Consider the following 23,556-nt stretch of genomic DNA (forward strand, 5'->3'; position numbering starts at 1 on the left):
TTAGATTTTCCCATGATGTCAAGCAAACAGGCACCGAGTTTGAAGGTAGGCCTTTAAATACATTCACAGGTACACCTCAATTGACTCAAATTATGTCAATTAGACAAACAGAAGCTTCTAAAGCCAAGACACAATTTTCTGGGATTTTCCAAGCTGTTTAAAGGCACAGTCAACTTAGTGTATGTAACTTCTGACCCACTAGAATTGAAATGGAGTGAATTATAAGTGAAATAATCTGTGTGTAAACAATTGTTGGAAAAATTACTTGTGTCATGCACAAAGTAGATGTCGTATCTGACTTGCCAAAACTATAGTTTGTTAACAAGAAATTTGTGGGGTGGTTGAAAAACAAGTTTTAAACTTCTGACTTCAACTGTATATATATATAATGGCCCATATTTGTTTTGTGTATATGTATACGTATACACTACCGTTCAAATGTTTGGGGTCACTTAGACATTTCCTTGTTTTTGCAAGAAAAGCTCATTTTTTGTCCATTAAAATTACATCAAATTGATCAGAAATACGTTATAGACATTGTTAATGTTGTAAATTGGTATTGTAGCTGGAAACGGCAGATTTTTTATGGAATATCTACATATGCGTACAGAGGCCTATTATCAGCAACCATCACTCCTATGTTCCAATGGCATGTTGTGTTAGCTAATCCAAGTTTAGCATTTTAAAAGGCTAATTGATTATTAGAAAACCCTTTTGCAATTATGTTAGCACAGCTGAAAACTGTTGTTCTGATTAAAGAAGCAATAAAACTGGCCTTCTTTTGACTAGTCGAGTATCTGGAACATCAGCATTTGTGGGTTCGAATACAGGCTCAAAATGGCCAGAAACAAAGTACTTTCTTCTGAAACTCGTCAGTCTATTCTTATTCTGAGAAATTAAGTCTATTCCATGCGAGAAATTGCCATGAAACTGAAGATCTCGTACAACGCAGTGTACTACTCCCTTCACAGAAAAGCGCAGAACAAGCTCTAACCAGAATAGAAAGAGGAGTGGGAGGCCCCGGTGCACAACTGAGCAAGAGGACAAGTACATTAGTGTGTCTAGTTTGAGAAAGAGACGCCTCACAAGTCCTCAACTGGCAGTTTCTTTAAATAGTACGCGCAAGTACCAGTCTCAACGTCAACAGTGAAGAGGCGACTCCGGATTGCTGGCCTTCTTTATCTTTGCAGAGTTGCAAAGAAAAAGCCATATCTCAGACTGTCCAATAGAAAGAAAAGATTCAAATGGGCAAAAGAACACAGACACTGGACAGAGGAACTCTAAAAGGCCAGCATCCCGGAGTCGCCTCTTCACTGTTGACGTTGACACTGGTGTTTTGCTGGTATTATGTAATGAAGCTGCCAGTTGAGGACTTGTGAGGCGTCTGTTTCTCAAATATACAGTGTATTCGGGAAGTATTCAGACCCCTTCCCTTTTTCCACATTTTGCTATGTTAATGCCTTATTCTAAAACTGATTGAATAAAACATTTCCCTCATCAATCTACACACAATACCCCATAAAGACAACGCGAAAACAGTTTTTGAGAATATTTTGCTAATTTATAAAAAACATAAATACCTTATTTACAGAAGTATTCAGATCCTTTGCTATGAGACTCGAAATGTAGCTCTGGTGCACCCTGTTTCCATTGATCATCCTTGAGATGTTTCTACAACTCGATTGGAGTCCACTTGAGGTAAATTCAATTGATTGGACACACACCTGTCTGTCTATGTTAGGTTCCACAGTTGACAGTGCATGGCAGAGCAAAAAACAATTCATGAGGTCAAAGGAATTGTCTGTAGAGCTCCGAGACAGGATTGTCTCGAGGCACAGATCTTGGAAAGGGTACCGAAAAATGTCTGGAGTGTACCTACATATACACAAAACGACTATGGGGCCATATACATATATATATATATATACATATATATATATATATATATATATATATATATATATTGTAAAAGAGAAACGGTCCATCATTACTTTAAGAAATGAAGGTCAGTCAATGCGGAAAATTTCAAGAACTTTGTGCAGTCATGAAAAGCATCAAGCGCTATGATGAATCTGGCTCTCATGAAGACCGGCACAGGAAAGGAAGTCCCACAGTTACCTCTGCTGCCGAGAATAAATTAATTTAACTGCACCTCAGATTGCAGCCCAAATAAATGCATCACAAATTTCAAGTAACAGACAACTGTTCAGAGGAGACTGTGTGAATCAGGCTTTCACGGTCGAATTGCTGCAAAGAAACCACTACTAAAGGACCCCAATAATAATAATAAGAGACTTGCTTGGTCCTAGAAATACGAGCAATAGAAATTTGACCAGTGGAAATCTGTCCTTTGGTCTGATGAGTCCAAATTTGCTCAGAGTAAGTGGGAACTCCTTTAAGACTGTTGTTAAAGCATTCCTCATGAAGCTGGTTGAGAGAATGTCAAACAATGGGTTGTTTGTTATCCAACTGACTGTGTTATGTCCAATATTTTACCCAAATGTAAAACTTCTTAGGGCTAGGCGTCCCACCAGTGGGACACGTGTCGACAACTTCCAGTGAAATTGGAGGGCGCGCAATTCAAATAAATAATCATAAATATTATGGATATTAAATATTTAGGTACATACAAGTGTCTTATATATTTTAAAAGCTTAAAGTCTTGTTTATCTAACTGCATTGTCTGATTTACAATAGGCTTTACAGGAAACGCATGCCATGCGATTGTTTGAGGACGGTGCCCCACATCAAAATATTTTTCAAACAGCACAGGCTTCATAAAATCACAAATAGCGATTAAATATTCACTTACTTTATGAAAATAATCCTCTGATTTGCAATCCAAAGGGTCCCAGCTACAACATGCATGGTCGTTTTGTTAGATCAAATCCTTCTTTATATCCTAAAAAGTCAGTTTAGTTGGAGCCATCGATTTGAGTAATCCACTCATTCAACATGCAGAGAAAGGAATCCAAAAACCTACCTCTAAACTTTGTTAAAACAAATCAAAATACATTTCTATTTAATCCTCAGGATGTAATTAAACTATAATATTTCATAAGGAAAGAAGTATGTTCAATAGGAAAGCAAAATTAGCAGGTACACGCGCAGACTGATTTCCAACTCTGACTCCCAGTACTAAAACTCAAAATTCTTCATTATTTGGTAAGAAACAAGCCTGAAACCTTGAACAAAGACTGTTGACATCTAGTGGAAGCTATAAGAATTGCAATCTGGGAGCTGGATTTGGATATGACCCCATACGTTCCATTGGAAGAGCATGGGCTCTCAAAACAAACAATATTCTGATTGTTTTTTGGGGGGATTGTGATATCAATTGTGCTATAGTCTCATACATTATTTTAACATTCGTACAAATAGACCCTAGCCTGAACTCAGCATTTGTTTTGTGTGTACAGTCACCATACAGTCCCCTACAGTCTACTACACAGGATTATTATTGTCTGTGGAATTGAATTGAATGTAAGAGCTCTCCTGCTGCTCTCCTGCTGTCTTTCACTCCAAAATACCATTCACTATCACACAATGCCTGATTGTAGCTATTATATGGCATTGTTGTATGACATATTAAAGCTACAATCAAGTTGTATATAGAATGATTTTAAACGCACCGATTGGGATGTGTGTGTGTGTGTATGCATGTGCACGTGTATGTTCTCCCAGGTTCACCCAGTCCCATCACCTGCACCTGTACATGCCTGCAGGCCTGGCCTTCATGGCTGGGATCACCTCCATCATCTACTACCACAACATAGAGACCTCCAACTTCCCCAAGCTACTGCTAGGTAAGGCTCCTTAAAACTTACCTCCAACTTCCCTAACCTACTGCTGGGCAGGGCTCCTTAATGGTTCTCGAAGCACTTTTCAGTGCACTGTAACAAATCTCTGAAAATTTACAGCAAAACTTTCAGTTAGCTACGGTACTATAAAGAGCAATGCATTATGGGGGCTCAATGGCATTCCACTATGCTGCTATACAACTGTATTACCTGTTTTGCTGTATAGTGTCAATTATGGTTCATTGTGGGAAAATGTTGTAGGTGGCGAAAGAATCTCTGGCTAATTAACATATTTTGAGGCATGCCTAAAGTTTTAATGACTCCAACCTAAGTGTATGTAAACTTCCAACTACAACTATATATAGGCCTAAGGCTGAAACAATAAGAAGACACAGTAGCAGAAGAAATTCAGCCACTCTTTTGTTTCATCACAAAACTAGACTTCACCAGACATCAGTCACAAAACATGACCTACAGCATGGTCAAGAAAGTTAATGTTTTCAACATTTTTGGATTACTAAACAACTATGGATTTAGAACCATGGAGAGTTACTGCAAGTTGCAAAGATAACAGGAGTTGGCTCCACTATTCCAACAACATTTTAACTTCAACATCATCTAATCACCTATGCTTACTCTATTACAGCGACAACTAAAAGATACCAAAATGATTTAGTCCAATTAACGTAAGATGTGGCTGTCCAGGGTACTAATATCCGTGTGTGTGTGTGTGTGTGTGTGTGTGTGTGCATGCTTGCAAGTAGAAAAAAAAGTTAACTCACCCTACTTGTAGAGACATGGCAGCAATGCTGTCCTCCTCTTTCATGTTGCCTGGACGGTTAATGAATCTGTTATACAGTACACGCTTTCAGTTTTTGTTGTCCTAGGCTACCTGGCTAAAATGCTTGCTCACTAGCCTATCTTCCTTTCATGGGCAACAATGTGCCAGGCTTACTACATCTAGCTACATGTTGAATGTTCATCCTCCAAGCCAGGGGCACAATGTATACATTTATGGTTGGATCAGAATTGCAATTATAATCATTGGCCAGTAGGGAGAATTAAGTAAAACCACAAGTCGAAATACCTATCTCCATCCATGGATAATTAAGGAAAGGGACCATTTTTATCTAGCTAGCTAGCCACCGGAGAACAACAACACAACTAGATGCAACAATTACATTTTTCTGTCAATGACGTCTGGATTCTGGTGATGTGATTGGTGTGAAGCCAAATCCAAACTCTCTTCCATTGACATTATTTTTTTAATGCGCTAAGACCATTCACAGCTGAGCTCGCTCAGTTTATTTAGCTCAGCTCTGATTGGCTATTTAAAAAAAAAATGTTATCAAAGGAGGCCAAATGCTTGCTGGATTCCCTTGCATTCAATACTATGAGCAGCAACAATGTCATACTCTTTTTGACCAGACAGCATCAAATAGTTGGACTACACAGACAGAGGGGTGCTTTTTCTTTCGCTCTGATGCTTTCTCCGGTGAGATACATTCAGCCTCTTGCAAATTGAAGGACATTTCTGAAACACAGAGCGACGAACGATACATTATTTTGTATTTTGTTTTATTTTTTATTTTGTGTACAATTTTGTGGAAGCCTGGCTTCCTTGACAGCCATGCATACGCTGGGGCAGAGGTCATTAGCATAATACCCAGCAGACTGCTTTGCAAGTGTTCAGTTTTACATTTACATTTTGGTCATTTAAAGCTCACGCTCTTATCTAGAACAACTTACAGACAGTGTATTAACCTAAGGTAAACAAGAATATGCCACAGTCATAGCAAATAAAATGATTCTGTTTACCGTTAACGAAAATGTTGTAGTTAAGCGAGCTACTTGCAAGTATGTATAAAAAAAACTGTAAATATTGCCTGTAATTTACTGTAAAAATTACATGTTTGATAGTGTTTGTGTATGAATATAGTGTGGGTGTGTGCATAAAGCGTGTGTGTGCATGTATGCATAAAGTGTGCGTGTGTAGGTGCGTTTATGCATAAAGTGTGTGCGTGTGTGCATAAAGTATGTGTGCATGCAAACTATGGCAGAATGGTCACCACACTTTAATGCACAGTTCACCTCACTTTAGGACTTAACATGAAAACGTCCATCTTCAACTGCTGAGGTCTGCCTCTCTGCAGTGCAAAGAAGCCACAGGTTGTAGAAGAGATGCCCAATTACTGTGTGGTCGAGAGCAACCTCTTGCTTCACTGAATGGTGGATAAACCTTGTATGACTCACTGTAGCCTTGCTGGCCCCGAAGGCCTTCTAAGCACAATCAATGAGCAATTCAATGATGTACTTACTATAAGTGGTTTGGTCTAAACCAGGGATGGGCATCTGGCGGGGGGAACTCAGTAGGGGTCTCATCTTAATGTTGAGAAATAGAATAATAGAATACACCAGGTGCAATTTTGAAATGTGGTTGTGCATCAGCAGTTTTTTTTCTTGTTATGTCTGTCAATGACAGTCACTCAGTTAGCCCATGTCAGTAAAAAAACATGAATTGGTAAATTAGTCTAGCCAGCTATCTAAAATTGTAGTAATGATGGTAAAATTACCAACCGTGACCTCCATTGATTTTGTCACTCACTGTCACTCAGATATCATATTCAAAACTGCAAACATTGACAAAATGAGTAGACTTGCAGCGAACATGCTTTAAAACTTCTAATTGTTCTCTCCGCTGTCAAGATGGAGTCGCAAAAATATTTTGCTCGCACTGTGGTGGGTCCCCCACAACAAAATTTCACTTAGGGCCCCCTGAAGGCTAGGGCCGGCTCTGACTGCATGTGTCGGTATGGACACGCAGACCTGCAAACCACTCATGATTTTCAGATTTTTTTGTGCCCCACATCAAAGTTTCTTATCCTTGGTCTAAACCATAGGCATTACAAATGAACTGTTAATCCAGATGAACGGTTCATTATGTTGAGATGGCTTTCGATCTATAGGTCAGATTGTGTTAATGGGATTTATCTGTTAATTAAATGATTAGAATATTCCACCCTGAAACCATATAATTGTATGGAATTGATTAGAATGCATAAAATTATAGTCAATAAATGTGTAGTTCTACTCCGAATTATGGTAAAACAATATAGCTAATGTTTATGTCTTCATGGTATTTTAAAGACAGACTGTCTGAGCGCAATTCGGCGCCGACCTGACTAGAGATTTGGGAGAGAACGGGGAGTACGTCTCAAGGTCTTCCTAATCTCTATCGGCTGGGTAGCAGGACATGGCTATTAATTATACTGCAGTTCGAAGTAGACAAACAATGTAGTAGAATATTCTATGTGTGTCCGCTGAGCAGGAGTCAGAGATATGATGTGTGTAAAGACTGTATACTTGTATATATTCCAAACCGATATTAGGTTGAAATGGGATCGTTTTTTCCCCCAATAATGTGTACTGTAGTTATCCTCGTAAATAATTTGTATTGAATAAGTAGTGATTCAAATAACAGCTGAGAATATGAAAGGTCCTGCACAGTCAAGATCATGTTTTTATGAAATTTGATGATATTCAGTGAAACCAGATCAAAGTAGGCTGGCCAAAGTATGAAAAATAACTCATAAAAGTACTGGTCCCCTCCCCTGTGTCAAAAACTTGGAATCAGACGGCGGGATTATAAAGGATTTTGTGACATTACAAAACCCCTCTAATTTTAACAATACACCAATGGTAACGTCTTATTCTCTTACCAAATTTAGTACCGCCTTGTAAGCAACGTCACAAAAGGCGTGTTCGCAGAAGGGCGTGGGTAACATTGCTAGCTAGGTAGCTAGTCTACTGGTGCCAAAATTTGACTGCAGCGTATCAACAAATATAATTATATGTTTCCCCTATTCATCTAAGGCAGGGGTCTCCAACAGGTCTATTGTAAACTAGCAGTAGCTTGCAGCCCACCTATGAGTAGCTCGTGAAACAATTCTGAAAGTACGTGCAATTTTCACGTGTTCAACCGAAAAACTAATAAATGTCTAATAAATGCAACTTTGACATTATCCCACCCCTGGCCACTATTGGCTTAAAAAGCCAAAACGAACTGCAAATTCATTTCTAGCAATATTGCCTCTGTCTGTCTGTGTGGTGCGAGTATTTGTCCATCACTCAGTTTGTAGCCAGTTGATGTGATAACCCTCTTGTGGGTTGACAGAAATACTTTTACCAAAACATTTCATGAAATGAGCAGCAGCAGTACAGAACTGTCCCTAGACCAGTACATTAGATGGCACATTCCTAACTCGGTTGATTCGCAATTAAAGGGCCAGATGCGCAATTAAAGGGGAATTATACAAAAAATATCAAACGTGTTCATTTTCTTCCAGACCTAAACAAATTCAAATGTGATTTAAGCATTGACATGGACTCAGACCATTGTTGTTTCGCTATGAACAATTGTAATTTTGAGAGTGAAAAACGAAACAAAAATCTAAAACCAGGAAAAATAGAACAGAGAACCATAATTTTGGAAAATATTAAACAGAACATGTGGGGAGGGGGGATCACAGATTTTATAGGGCCCCCTTAGAGTTGTTAATTAACCATTATTTTACCGGGCATATTGACAGAAAACAGAGTGCACTACTTTCTCTTGTTCACCAAGGACCTGGGGAAGAGTTGCAGGGGAGGGGAGAAGAGAAGAATGTGCCTATTTTAAAACTAGAAAAAAATGAGTAGCTCACGACATGTTTCATTTTCTTTAAGTAGCTCTCATGCTAGAAGAAGTTGGAGACCCCTAATCTAAAGGCAAAGATATTTATAGGTTTCCCCTTTCATCTGTGACTGGTATTAGCTAGTTACTGGCTAGTTGGTCTTCATCTGTGACTGGTATTAGCTAGTTACTGGCTAGTTGGTCTTCATCTGTGACTGGTATTAGCTAGTTACTGGCTAGTTGGTCTTCATCTGTGACTGGTATTAGCTAGTTACTGGCTAGTTGGTCTTCATCTGTGACTGGTATTAGCTAGTTACTGGCTAGTTGGTCTTCATCTGTGACTGGTATTAGCTAGTTACTGGCTAGTTGGTCTTCATCTGTGACTGGTATTAGCTAGTTACTGGCTAGTTGGTCTTCATCTGTGACTGGTATTAGCTAGTTACTGGCTAGTTGGTCTTCATCTGTGACTGGTATTAGCTAGTTACTGGCTAGTTGGTCTTCAGCCAGCATGGAACAAAAGGGGGGAGTGTTGTTTAAAACTCTGATGCAGTTGTCATGAAGAGATATGCCAAAACGGAAAATGTATTCAAATTCTTGACATTGTTGATAGTCATGGTTTATGAATCATTTCTGTCAGTCTGGCTCTGTCTTTGAATTGGATGTTGTTTGAGGTGCTTTGTGTTTCAGCAAATTTGCTTGAGATGATCTTACTGCAACGCTGCTTCCATGTTGCTTGACACAGGGGGAGAGAAAATGGGTTGGTGTTTAAAATGCAGGCCATGTTTCTGTTATGAACATCTGTAGTATTCATGGAGGAGCTAAGGACAAATACACCAAATACCAGAATGCTCAGCACACTCTCCTCTGAGACTCAGTTACCATGGTTACTCTCCCATCAAAAATGTATGAAGATATACAAATTACATCTGTCAGGTAATCTAGGATGTGTCATGGGGATTTAAAATGGATAGCATATTGGAGTGATTTGTCTTTCGACAGGTAGGCACGGTAATTCTGACCGTTTATTACAGCAGTATATTCCCTATTGGCACTGAGTTGTAAACATCAGAAATGCTATGACACAAAATGTGAACTAAACTTACAAAAGCAGAGGAAAGAAAGGGAACATGGATTATAAAATGTATGCATGATATTCATTTCACACTCCCTGTGCCTCACAGAAGATAGTCCACTCCTGATGCAGTGTGCAGTTCACCAGAAACACACTTCCTTTGACTTACCCTGGATATCTGCATCATCTGTTAGGAATGAATAGGACATTCCTAACCCTTTACATTTATCAGGAGTTGACTTGAAATTACTGCCGTGGTCAGACTGAGTGGGGATTTCCTTTGGATTCCAGGCATGTTCTAATGTTCCTCTCTGATCTTCTCTGAAGCCTTACTGTTCTACTGGGTCTTGGCCTTTCTGATGAAAACCATCAAGTTCGCCAAGTACACGGAGCACAGCGTTGGCCTGAGACAACTCCGCTACTGCATCACAGGGCTCCTGGCCCTGCTCTACGGACTACTACTGGCTGTGGAGATCAATGTCATACTGGGCAGGGTGAGCATCAGTGTGTGGGAGGGGATGGTATGTGTGTGTGCCCATGCATTTGTGTGTGCCTTTTAGTGTGTCACCCTAGAGTGCGTGCGTGTATTGATTTTACTCAGTGTGACTAGCGGCCATCTCTTTCCTGTGCTTTAATTAGCTCTCCCTTCTTTCAATCTACTGTAGAATTTTGGATGAACCTGCACATTGGATGATCAGCATTGCTGCCTACAGGTCTGCTCATTAGGCTGATAGATCAGGCAGAATGTCCTGGGTTGTTGTGACAAACACTTACCTCTACTAGAGGTTCTTGATGACCTTTTTTTGCCTGGATGAGGCATCATTTTAATCCATGGTAGTTCTGTCTGGAAGAGACGTATCCCCTCTCGGGAAAAAAAAACTTGTTTTGGGGAGGAGCTCATTACAATAATACTCAGCATGCTTTTCAAATGGTACATTTTTACATTACATTTATATTTAGTTAATTTATCAGAGGCTCGTATCAAACCATAGTGCATCTGACTTCTGATACCAATGCAGGGTGAAAAGTGGCCAGAACATTGAACTGCTATACATCTTTTTAATTAAAAAGTGTTTTGTATTTTGTGAGCGGACCAAGTAATTGGGTGTCACTCTAAAGCGGGAAGGTGGAATAAACGAGTCAGGAGTAGGTTTTCTTGATTGAACACAGTTCTCTATTGAGGGCATTTGGTCAACACAAACACTCCAACATAATCAATGAAAATCTTCTAAGGAAAAAAACATACATCTTCTTCTCCAGATGAAACAGGAACACAATAGGATTATCTTTAAACTACAACAAAAAGTCACGGGATTGTCACCGTCTTAGTGGTTCTTCATGGATAGCTCCTCTCTCTCGGTGGCCATCTTCCAGAGATAGTTTCCCCCCTTCTCTGCTGGTTCCATTCTCTCTCTTATAGGGGAAGGAGAGTATGTCATTAGTACCGTCAGCTGTGCTTAATTGCCTCTGGTTACCTTGTCTCCCATGCCTTGTTGGGCTACTATCCATGAGCCCAGCCTGCCCTCTGGTGGTCCTTCCACATACCTTCCCCCCCAGGACCGAACCGGAGGGTCGGGCGCCAGACGCACCGTCTTGGTCGCGTCGGGACAGCGCGTCTGCATTCCCGTTCCTCGATCCGGCCCTGTGGATGACATGGAAAGAGAACGGTTGTAAAGACAAAAACCATCTGGCTATTCTGTTGTTATTGTTTCTCTTACCAGCCATCCACGTGAGGGGCGCATGGTCAGCAACTAATGCAAACCTCCGACCCAGTAGGTAGTACCGGAGATAATCGAGGGCCCACTTGATGGCTAAGGCCTCTTTCTCTACGGTCGCATACCTCTGTTCCCGATCGCTGACCTTCCTACTAATGAAGAGAATCGGCTTCTCTGCTTCACCTTTACCCTGAGCTAGTACGGCCCCGAGCCCTGTATACGAGGCGTCGACCTGCACAATGAACTCTTGTGAGAAGTCCGGAGCCTGTAGAACGGGATCAGAACACAGGCCATCTTTTAGCAATTGAAAGGCCTCTTCCGTCTCGTCTTTCCACTCTACCTGGTTTGGCAGGTTTTTCCTGATGAGGTTTGTGAGGGGGTTGGCAATGGTTGCATATCCCGGGATAAAACGGCGATAATATCCTGTTATCCCTAAGAAGGCCCGAACGTCTCGCTTGGTCCGGGGTCGAGGCCAGTCACGAATTGCCCTGGTCTTCTCTGCCTGTGGGCGTATTTTCCCATTCCCCACGGTGTACCCCAGGTATTCCGCTTCGGACAGGCCCAGGCAGCATTTATTTGGATTGGCTGTCAACCCGGTGGCTTCCAAACTCACGAGCACCGCCCGTAATCGCAGGAGGTGACTATCCCAGTCCTCGCTGTGGATGACCACATCGTCTATGTACGCCACTGCATACTCTTGATGTAGAATGGCATCCATGAGGCGTTGGAAAGTTGCAGCGGCACCGTGCAGTCCGAAGGGCATCCTCACATACTGGAAAAGCCCCTCTGGGGTGGCGAAGGCAGTCTTTGGGCGATCCTCCGGAGCCACCGGCACTTGCCAATATCCCTTTGTCAAATCCAGGGTAGTGATGAACTTGGCCTTTCCTAAGTGCTCCAAGAGTTCATCCACACGGGGCATGGGATACGCATCGAATGTAGAGATGGCATTCACGCCCCTAAAGTCGTTGCAGAGTCTCATACTACCATCGGACTTGGGGACCAGGACTATGGGACTGGACCACTCACTCGTCGAGGGCTCGATCACGCCCATCCTCAACATCTCCCTCACCTCTTTCTTAGCGATGACTCGGCGAGCCTCAGGAATCCTGTAAGGGCGGATATGCACCTTCTTGCCGGGTTCCGTGTGGATATGGTGGAACAGGACATCTGTTTGTCCTGGGAATGGAGAGAATATTCGACCGAAGTTCATAATCAGCTTGTCTAGCTGTCTTGACTGCTCCGGTAGGAGAGTTTGGCCACGGCGCACCTGTGGTAGAGTCTCCTCTTTTCCTTTGCCCTCCAGGGCCATCAAAGCCACCTCCTCCTCTCGTCCATGGTACGTCTTCAGCAGGTTTATGTGATAGAGTTGGACCTTCTTCCTCCTGTCAGGTTGCTTGATGAGGTAATTGACCGGTGAGACCCTTTTCATTACCTCGTAGGGCCCCCTCCACTGCGCCAGCAAGCGATGTTCGGCCGTGGGCACAAGCACCATCACTTTCTCTCCCACTGTGAACTCACGGGGGGTCGCGGACTTATCATAGGCCCAGCCTTGGGTCCTTTGGGCCTTCTCCATATGCTCCTTGACTATGGGCCACACTGCTGACAGGCGGTCTCTCATCAGGGTAACGTGTTCTATTGTGGATCGAAAGGGACATGGTTGGGTCTCCCAGGTCTCCTTGGCTAAGTCGAGGATTCCTCGACAGGGTCTGCCATAGAGCAATTCAAACGGAGAGAATCCAGTGGATGCCTGGGGTACTTCTCGCAGGGCAAACATTAAGTGTGGGAGAAGCATGTCCCAGTTTTTCCCGTCTCGGGACACCACTCTTCTCAACATGCTTTTAATCGTTTTGTTCAAGCGTTCACACAACCCGTCTGTTTGAGGGTGGAATATGCTTGTACGTATCTGTTGAACCTGATATAACCGACACAAGTCCTTCATCAACCGGGACATGAACGGGGTTCCTTGGTCGGTTAAGATAGTCTTGGGGAGGCCCACACGAGAGAACATCAGGAATAGCTCCTTGGCAATTCCCTTTGACGACATGTTACGCAGGGGTATGGCCTCCGGGAACTTGGTAGCGTAATCTATAACCACTAGGATGTACTCATGTCCTCTGGCGGATTTTGGGAGGGGTCCTACGAGGTCCATAGCTATGCGTTCAAAGGGAGTCTCTATGATGGGGAGAGGAATCAAAGGGTTACGCAGGTGTGGCCGTGGGGCTGTACGTTGACATTGATCACACGTCCTACAATACCTGGCCACATCCCGGGTGACCCGGGGCCAATAGAATCTCTGCATGATTCTGTCAATAGTCTTGTCTCGTGCCAGGTGTCCTCCTAGGACGTGGGAATGGGCTAACTGTAGAACTGTATCCCTGTATGGCCTAGGCACCATTAGTAATTCCTGGTTTTCCCTCCTTCGTCGTACGACCCAGTATAAGAGACCCCGCCTGATTGCATAGTAAGGAAGAGGGGGCTCACCTGATCCGTCGACGTTCCTCCCGTCGATCACCTTCACCTTCCTCATGGCCTCCCTTAGGTCTGGGTCTCTATGCTGCGAGGTGCCGAACTGTCGCTTTAATTCCTGGGGCAGGTCGACCTCGGTAGAGGGATGTGGAGGATGTTCCACATCCCCATCAGGGGTGACCGAGGAGAATCCCTTCCAGGTTCCCTCCTCGGATGGAGCTTCAAATATATCCCTTAGCACCTGGTTGCTCCTTCCTTCCTGCGTTGTGTATAACCCTTCACATGTGTCTTCATCAGTGGTTTCCTGGAATATCTGTCGTAAACGTTGGGTCGCTATTTCTTCCTCTGCTGCAGAGGACGAGGACGCGGCTACGTCTCCTTGTAGGACTACTACCTCGGGCTTGGATTTTCTCTTCTTTCCTGTCCCCCTTCTTCCCGTGCATAACGTCATCTGCCGAAGCTCCTTATATAGGGGACAGTCTCTCCCGATCAATAATGGCACCTTCAGCTGGGGCACTTTCCCTGCCCTGACTGTACACCTTCCTTTTGGAGTGAGAATAGGCAGATTCACAGTGGGGTAATAGTGGGTGTCTCCATGGATACAGGATACGGCTACTTTGTCTGGTAGCAGTGTTGCGGAGGTCACCATCCGCTCCTCTACTAACGTAACCATACTTCCTGAGTCGAGAATAGCTACCACATCTTGTCCTTCAACTCGCACCGGAATCTCTGAGGCTGGGGCTATCTCTGCTAACCAACAGTGTTGATCCTGCCCCCTCAAAACGGGATGTGTGGGGGTAGGCAGTGATGACTCCGTGACCATGGGCTCATCCTTGTTAGGACATTGTGGGGCATAATGGTTGGGAGACTGACATTTATAACACCGACCCTGCTGTGTGGTGGCTGACTTCTCCCACCTCCGGGGGGGGCTTGGACGTTTCGGTGGCGGGCGCGCCGGGGTGAGTCGTGGTACGGGATTGGAAGACTCCTTCCGTTCCTCCTTGTCACTTTTTAACAACTCCCCTGTAGACCGATATGTTTCCACCGCCTGGGCTATGTCGTCGGCTGACAACGGGTTGGCTTGCCCCACAACCCTTTTTAAGTCACTGGGCAATTCTCTCAATATCTTGTCCACTACGAGGGTCTCTATCACATGTCCTACTCCCTTTCCAGGTTCTAGCCACTGTTTCGTCAGTCGTATTAATGCGAAGATCTGGGCACGGACGGGTTGATCAGCTGTATAGGTCCATTGATGGAACTTTACAGCCCTATCTCTGGCAGTCAGCTGGTACCGGGACAGGATCTCGGTTTTTAGTCACCCATAGTCCTCAGCTTCGCGGGAATCCAGGTCAAAATAGGCTTCCTGAGCCACCCCGGTCAAAAGAGGGGCTAATGCGCTCGCCCATTCTGTGGGCGACCACTCTTCCAAGGTGGCCGTCCTTTCGAAGGTCATGAGGAAGGCCTCAATATCATCCTCCTTGGAGAGACGAGGTAAGATGGCGTGAGCAGCCGCTCTTGGCTTAACTCTAGGTTCTTCTCGTCGGCTCAGCTGTTGTTGCAGGAGTTCTATGGTTGTCTGCTGTGCCGTGATCAATTGTTGTAGTAGGGCGTTATCCATCGTTCTTGAATGGTTCCTCCGGGTCTACTGGAAGAATCTTGATTTACTCACTTATCCTTGTGTCACTCGTCCACCTAATGCCCGCATTTTCCACCAATGTGAGCGGACCAAGTAATTGGGTGTCACTCTAAAGCGGGAAGGTGGAATAAACGAGTCAGGAGTAGGTTTTCTTGATTGAACACAGTTCTCTATTGAGGGCATTTGGTCAACACAAACACTCCAACATAATCAATGAAAATCTTCTAAGGAAAAAAACATACATCTTCTTCTCCAGATGAAACAGGAACACAATAGGATTATCTTTAAACTACAACAAAAAGTCACGGGATTGTCACCGTCTTAGTGGTTCTTCATGGATAGCTCCTCTCTCTCGGTGGCCATCTTCCAGAGATAGTTTCCCCCCTTCTCTGCTGGTTCCATTCTCTCTCTTATAGGGGAAGGAGAGTATGTCATTAGTACCGTCAGCTGTGCTTAATTGCCTCTGGTTACCTTGTCTCCCATGCCTTGTTGGGCTACTATCCATGAGCCCAGCCTGCCCTCTGGTGGTCCTTCCACAATTTCTACTGACTCTGAAAAACACCAAAAGAAAGATGCCAAGGGTCCCTGCTCACCTGCGTGAACATGCCTTAGGCATGCTGCAAGGAGGCATGAGGACTGCAGATGTGGCCAGGGCAATAAATTGCAATGTCTGTACTGTGAGACGACTAAGACAGCGCTACAGGGAGACAGGACAGACGGCTGGTTGTCCTCGCAGCAGCAGACCACGTGTAACAACACCTCTACGGGATCGGTTCATCCGAACATCACACCTGCCGGACAGGTACAGGGTGGCAACAACAACTGCCTGAGTTACACCAGGAACGCACAATCCCTCCATCAGTGCTCAGACTGTCCGCAATAGGCTGAGAGAGGCTGGACTGAGGGCTTGTAGCCCTGTTGTAAGGCAGGTCTTCACCAGACATCACTGGCAACAACGTCGCCTATGGGCACAAACCCACTGTCGCTGGACCAGACAGGACTCGCGGTTTTGTGTCACCGGATTCACGTTTTTTCACTGAAGAATGAGCATTACACCGAGGCCTGTACTCTGGAGCGGGATCGGTTTGGAGGTGGAGGGTCCGTCATGGTCTGTGGCGGTGTGTCACAGCATCATCGGACTGAGCTTGTTGTCGTTGCAGGTGTTACAGGGAAGACATCATGTGGTACCCTTCTTGCAGGGTCATCCTGACATGACCCTCCAGCATGACAATGCCTCCAGCCATACTGCTCGTTCTATGCATGATTGCCTGCAAGACAGGAATGTCAGTGTTCTGCCATGGCTAGCGAAGAGCCCGGATCTCAATCCCAATGAGTATGTCTGGAACCTGTTGGATCGGAGGGTGAGGGCTAGGGCCATTCCCCCCATAAATGTCCGGGAACTTGCAGGTGCCTTGGTGGAAGAGTGGGGTAACATCTCACAGCAATAACTGGCAAATTTGGTGCAGTCCATGAGAAGGAGATGCACTGCAGTACTTAATGCAGCTGGTGGCCACACCAGATACTGACAGTTACTTTTGAATGAACCCCCCCTTTGTTCAGGGACACATTTTTCCATTTCTGTGGAACTTGTTCAGTTTATGTCTCAGTTGTTGAATCTTACGTTCATACAAATATTTACACATGTTAAGTTTGCTGAAGATAAATGCAGTTGACAGTGAGAGGATGTTTCTTCTTTTGCTGAGTTTATTTCAAATACGTATAGCATAGAAATATATCTATAGTTTTTCAACCAAATGAGTACAAAAATTGTTGCAGGCTAGCAATTAATTAAAAATAAATCTTACGTTTTTGGTTTTACCTGCTGGGCCAATTCTCAGTTTGTGTTTCTAAATAGCAGTGTGTGTGTGGAAGTTATGTGTCTATGCCATACTTCTTCAGTAACCTAGTTTCCCCCAAGCTGAGACTCTCACTGCTGAACTGAGCTGAACTGACTGTGTTACTTAGGAACAAAAGTTTTGCATAGAGTAAAACACTAATGCAATATTCACTGCATGAGAAACTAGGCAATGCTCCCGTTTCAGCACTCAGGGTACCAGAGGTGTACCTCACTGTTAAACTGTGGTAGCCATGCTGGTTAAGTGTGCCTTGGTATTCTAAAATCACAGACAGTGTCACCAGCAAAGCACCCCCACACCAGCACACCTCTTCTTCCATGCTTCGCAGTGGGAACCACACATGAGGAGACCATCCGTTCACCTACTCTGCGTCTCATGACAGTTGGAATCAAATTTGGACTCTTCAGACCAAAAGACAGATTTCCACCGGTCTAATGTCCATTGTGTGTGTTTCTTGGCCCAAGCAAGTCTCTTCTTCTTATTGGTGTCCTTTAGTAGTGGTTTCTTTGCAGCAATTCAACCATGAAGGCCTGATTCACGCAGTCTCCTCTGAAGAGTTGATGTTGAGATTTGTCTGTTACTTGAACTCTTTGAAGCATTTCTTTGGGCTGCAATCTGAGGTGCAGTTAACTCTAATTCATTTATCCTCTGCAGCAGAGATAACTCTGTCTTCCTTTCCTGTGGCGGTCCTCATGAGAGCCAGTTTCATCATAGCGCTTGATGGTTTTTGTGACTGCACTTGAAGAAACTTTCCGGATTGACTGACATTCATGTCTTAAAGTAATGATGGACTGTCGTTTCTCTTTACAATGTAGAAAATAGTCATAATGAATTAAAACCCTTGAATGATTAGGTGTGTCCAAACTTTTGACTGGTACTGTAGCTCTAAAATTGAAAAGCTCAAGTAAACACAATTCAGGGGTATTATTTCAGTGTCTAATACAGGGAGGCTTTGCCAAGGTGTTGATACTTTTGCCAACCCGTTATCAGGAAACCCATAATTTATTACACAACAGAGCCAACTTCACGATCAAATACTCTTCATCACCCATAATGATAAGACACTATCTGTGATATCCAGTGGAGAACAGGCCAACAATATAATTAGCAAAACTTGGATTAAGTAAGTGTTTCTGAAACTGGATGTATGTTAGCGAATAGTTGCGTACTTCATTGCATTGTTCACGTTTGTATGAGCTAAATATTTTTCTCCCTCTGTTTCTCTCCCTATGTCCCTTCACATAGCGCTACCTGTGTTTCACTGAGGCTACAGAGGTGAAGCCTCCAGAGGACCTGCAGGACCTGGGGGTGAGGTTCCTGCAGCCCTTCGTCAACCTGCTGTCCAAGGCCACCTATTGGTGGATGAACACATTCATCACGGCAGCCCACCGCCGCCCCATCGACCTCAAGGTCATCGGCAAGCTGCCTATCGCTATGCGAGCCCTCACCAACTACCTGAAGCTCCGCAAGGCTTTCGAGAGCCAGAGGGTAAAGGTAGTAATACTACTTTACTTCTCTCACACTGAGCATGTGAGAGAGAGAGAGAGAGAGTGAGAGAGAGAGAGAGGGTAGGGTAGGGTAGGGTAAGACACAGAGATAGAGAGATAGGGAGAGGGTAGGGTAAGACACAGAGATATAGGGAGAGGGTAGGGTAAGAGATAGAGATAGGGAGAGGGTTGGGTAAGACACAGAGATAGATAGATAGGGAGAGGGTAGGGTAAGACACAGAGATAGAGAAATAGGGAGAGGGTAGGGTAAGAGATAGAGATAGAGAGAGGGTAGGATTAGAGATAGAGATAAAGAGAGGGTAAGAGATAGAGAGGGATAGTGAGAGGGTAGGGTAAGAGAGAGAGAGAGATAGTGAGAGGGTAGGGTAAGAGATAGAGAGAGAGATAGTGAGAGGGTAGGGTTAGAGATAGAGAGAGGGTAAGAGATAGAGAGAGAGATAGTGAGAGGGTAGGGTTAGAGATAAAGAGAGGGTAAGAGATAGAGGGAGAGGGTAGGGTAAGAGATAGATAGAGGGATAGAGAGAGAGTAGGGTAAGAGCTAGGGAGAGATAGAGAAGAGGGTAGGGTAAGAGATAGATAGAGAGAGAGAGGGATAGAGAGAGAGTAGGGTAAGAGCTAGGGAGAGATAGAGAAGAGAGTAGGGTAAGAGATAGATAGAGAGAGAGAGAGAAGAGGGTAGGGTAAGAAATAGAGAGATAGTAGGGTAAGAGATAGAGAGAGAAGGTAGGGTAAGAGATAGAGCGAGAGATGGTAGGGTAAGAGATGGAGAGAAAGCTAGAGAAACATGGAGAGAGAAAGAAAGAGAGCAAGACTAACATAATCATAGACCACATGTTCAACCCTTCAACTCACAACTGGCCAAAAACAACAAATTGAAAGCCATGCCCCAAAAAAGCCACACCTCTAATATAGTTTTCCAGTGCATTGCATTGTCCAGTGAATTGTAGCATTACCAGCCATGAGTGTATTTGGTAGTGATAGAGAGCTCGTTGTCGAATTCATTCATGTTCTGTCCTGTGGTCTTCAGCAAGTTCCTATTGGAGGTGAATCTTATCGTTACAATTGAACTCTAGAACAATTCTTCAAATATATCAGAAGGCCTTAATTTGATGGCAAAGTTTTACCCTAACACAGTGGTGTTATAAATCTCTTGATTTTCAGGCCACATCAGGCCTGCAAGGTATATTATACTAGTGGTGTGTAATTCCTATCACAATCCAGAGTTAGTACATCCAAGAGTTGGAATTTTCTTCATCCGCAACCTGCATTCAGAATGACTGCCTGGGTTAGGAACATAGCGAGGAGACTACCTAAACCATTTATACTAACAGGTGCAATAAATCTAACTAACTGATTGAATTAGTTTAGTGAAATGTATGTTATATATCTGTGTGTTGCATAAGATTAATCAATTAATCAATGTACATGCACTGATATTAAAAACCGTCCTAAAATGTCTACCTGCAGTAGAGCATGCTGGGAAATCTGATAATGATGGGCGTGGTTTTGATGGGAACGTTTAACGCTCCAGAGAGTAAAACTGACACAATCACACTCTCACACTCAGCACTGGTTATTAACACCAACACTGGGGTTATTTTACACCACTGAGTGTTAATTTCACTCTTAGAGAGTTCATTTTTCTCCTGAATCAACACTAGAAATGTTCCACTGATAAATCAACACGAGGTAACACTGGCCAATTTGCTGTGAGGAAATGAATCTGCTGAGAGAGAGAGAGAGAGAGAGAGAGAGAGAGAGAGAGAGAGAGAGAGAGAGAGAGAGAGAGAGAGAGAGAGAGAGAGAGAGAGAGAGAGAGAGAGAGAGAGAGAGAGAGAGAGAGAGAGAGAGAGAGAGAGAGAGAGAGAGAGAGAGAGAGAGAGAGAGACACAGAGACAGAGACAGAGAGAGAGACAGGGAGACAGACACAGAGAGTGAGACAGACAGAGAGAGAGAGAGAGAGAGAGAGAGAGACACACACAGAGAGCGAGACAGAGAGCGAGGGAGAGGGAGAGGGAGAGGGAGAGGGAGAGGGAGAGGGAGAGGGAGAGGGAGAGGGAGAGGGACAGAGAGAGAGACAGAGAGAGAGACAGAGAGAGAGAGAGAGAGAGAGAGAGACAGAGAGAGAGACAGAGACAGAGAGACAGACACAGAGAGCGAGACAGAGAGAGAGAGAGAGAGAGACAGAGAGAGAGACAGAGAGAGAGAGAGACAGAGAGAGAGAGAGAGAGAGAGAGAGAGAGAGAACCCACACCAATTATTGTAAATGTTGATTTATAACATCATGCAAATGCCCAGTATGAATAAGGTCTCTAAAAATATAAATATGACATAAGAGGACATTAATCTGCAGAGTTTTGCTGTTTGGGAGAGAAGCTTTATAAGGATCAGCTTGAATGTTCCACACAGCGACGAATAAATACACTATCAAGCCTCTATATAAGAGCAGATTGCACAATATGTTTGGGTTGATTTTAATGTTCCTCTTGAAACATGACATCCTGTTTCCATTGCTTTGCGTCATTCTAGCTTGTCAAGTTGGATTGTGTGAAAATGGGAATAGGAATAATTAATTAAAAAGCATCCATTTGAGTTGTTCTCCAATGGCCTGTCCTGGTTTGACATCTCAGTTTAATTGCAGCAATTAAACTGAGATGGATCTTCCTGGTAATCATTGTTCTCTATTGTTATAAAACTGAACTGTCATATCCCCACTCACACGCACACACTTCCCAATTGTTTTCCATGAAAAGTCGAGTGCTTTCACCCTGCGTGGGGTCAGAGAGTCCCATCGTTTACAGTAGAATGAGAATGACCTTTGCCCCTTTTAGTTTAGTATTCCTGTTCTCCTCTCCTTCATCCCTCTGCTTCATCCTTCCATCGCTCTTATCCTTCTCGCCTGCCAGAAGAAAAACCCTTAACCATTGTGCCCTGCTGTGTGCTACTGTGTCTCACAGCTTCTGACCGTCTCATTGTCTGCATCTATCAGGCCATTCACAGAGACTGGCTTGGGCCTAGGGTAGTGACTCGAGCATGGGGTGGGTTGAAACAGGTGCAGGGTTAAAACAAGCACATGGGTCTTTACACCGCAGTACTAGCATTATGCAGTCGGAATGATATTCAGGGGAGTATTTTGTCATTACTGTGGAACTAGAAAGCCATATAAATGGATACATATTAATTCCATGTTTGGATTTGGGTGAGGTCCAGTGTGTAGAGTGACAGATCCTATATGAGCCTGAACGCAAGGTGTTGGTAACGGCTTGGTACGTGATGTGTATGTAACAGACTGCTTAGCTTAGCAAATAATTAATGAAGCTCGAACCCAAGACTTCTGGACTGCTAGCACGCGTCACCGCCCTCCCGTACCAGTCGGCGCCAAGAGAAAAGCTAGCAAGAGAAAAGCTAGCAAGAGAAAAGCTAGCTATGCGTTGGCGCAAGTAGGGACACTTCAGGCTGAGGAGTGAGTTTCACTCATCCCCATGGGCTACATGTGTATGTCTCCATGAAACTGGAAAGTTTCGGAAGTGAATGTGAATTAACAGAAGCAGAAGAACAAAATTTGGTTTATTTATGTGTCTGCACCTGTGCTCTCTGTATCAAAGAGCCTGACCAGAGGGTGGCTCCAAGCCAGGCCAATCACCCCTTAGAGAGGAGTGGAAAAACTAGGACACACACATCACACACACACACAGACACAGAGGCTTCTTTAAGATGGCTTACTAACTAACTCTAAGTGTGTAAAAATCACACAACACATTGTCAGAGGGGTTGACTACAATCAATATTTCAACATTCAAAATGTTTGGCCTTCATGCAGCGTACATGGAGGGTTTCAACCTTTTGAGATCGGACAAACTATTTGACTGCACACAAACACCTGAATGCCTGAATGCTGGTGTATTGTCAGATCTGAGCGAACTTCTTCTGTGAAGTCCCATTGTGTGATATGCCGATGTCACAGTAGCCTGAGTCATTAAGACTGAAGTCAGGAGATGGTGAACTGGGAAGACATCATTACTAAGGAACCACTGATTGAAAAAGCATGAGAACTACACACTTCTCTTTCTCCCCTCATTTAAACACTGAATACCATTAAACACTGAATCCTATTCAACACTGAATCCTATTCAACACTGAATCCTATTCAACACGGAATTCCATTCAACACTGAATTCCATTCAACACTGAATGCCATTAAACACTGAATTCCAGGTTCCACGGAGGTTCCTTTTCTGTAGGTGTGATTCTCACTGGCTCCAGATCACATTGGGTATGCAGGTTTTTGTTCCAGCTAATGATCTTTTCATGTTCCTGAATGAATGATGAATGGCCTTGTTTTGCTTGTGTAAAAAAAACACAGGGAATAATTGGAACTTGTGTAGGACTGTACATGGACATTTGACTTTTCACTGTTTTTCCTGATACAACCATGATGTCCTTCATCTTGCAGAGGCCTCTGGGCTCTATGCCGCAGGGCCCTAAGTGGATTTGGAGGGCCCTACGCCAGGCGTTTGGACGGCCCCTCATCATCAGCATCACCTTCCGCTTCCTGGCTGACCTTCTGGGCTTCGCTGGGCCCCTCTGTATCTCTGGCATCGTCCATCACATCAGCAAGGACAACCGCACCATACAGCCCCCGGTGAGAAGACATTATACGTACACCAGTAGACGGCTGCTGAGGGGAGGATGGCTCGTAGTAATGCCTGGAATGGAGTCAATAGATTGGTATCAACCACATGTTTGATACCATTCCGTTGACTCCATTCCAGGCATTACTATGAGCCGTCCTCGTATGTATGCAAGGTTGAATACAACCTTGCATACGTTT

At 43.9% G+C, this 23,556-nt stretch overlaps 1 protein-coding gene across 2 annotated transcripts in view; it reads left to right on the forward strand.

Annotated features, from left to right (window-relative positions):
- Window positions 1-23,556, forward strand: part of LOC109898452 (ATP-binding cassette sub-family C member 8) — a 138,915-nt gene that overhangs the window by 17,130 nt on the left and 98,229 nt on the right. The window contains exons 3-6 of one of the 2 annotated variants that reach the window (XM_031833100.1): window positions 3,685-3,806; window positions 9,872-10,038; window positions 18,463-18,711; window positions 23,179-23,367. In XM_031833100.1, coding sequence (XP_031688960.1) covers window positions 3,685-3,806; window positions 9,872-10,038; window positions 18,463-18,711; window positions 23,179-23,367 — 727 coding nt within the window. The remainder of the gene's footprint in view (window positions 1-3,684; window positions 3,807-9,871; window positions 10,039-18,462; window positions 18,712-23,178; window positions 23,368-23,556) is intronic. The other variant, XM_031833101.1, reaches the window with a different exon arrangement.

This window comes from Oncorhynchus kisutch, linkage group LG10, assembly GCF_002021735.2.
Source record: "Oncorhynchus kisutch isolate 150728-3 linkage group LG10, Okis_V2, whole genome shotgun sequence".
In the NCBI taxonomy this organism is placed as follows: domain Eukaryota; kingdom Metazoa; phylum Chordata; class Actinopteri; order Salmoniformes; family Salmonidae; genus Oncorhynchus; species Oncorhynchus kisutch.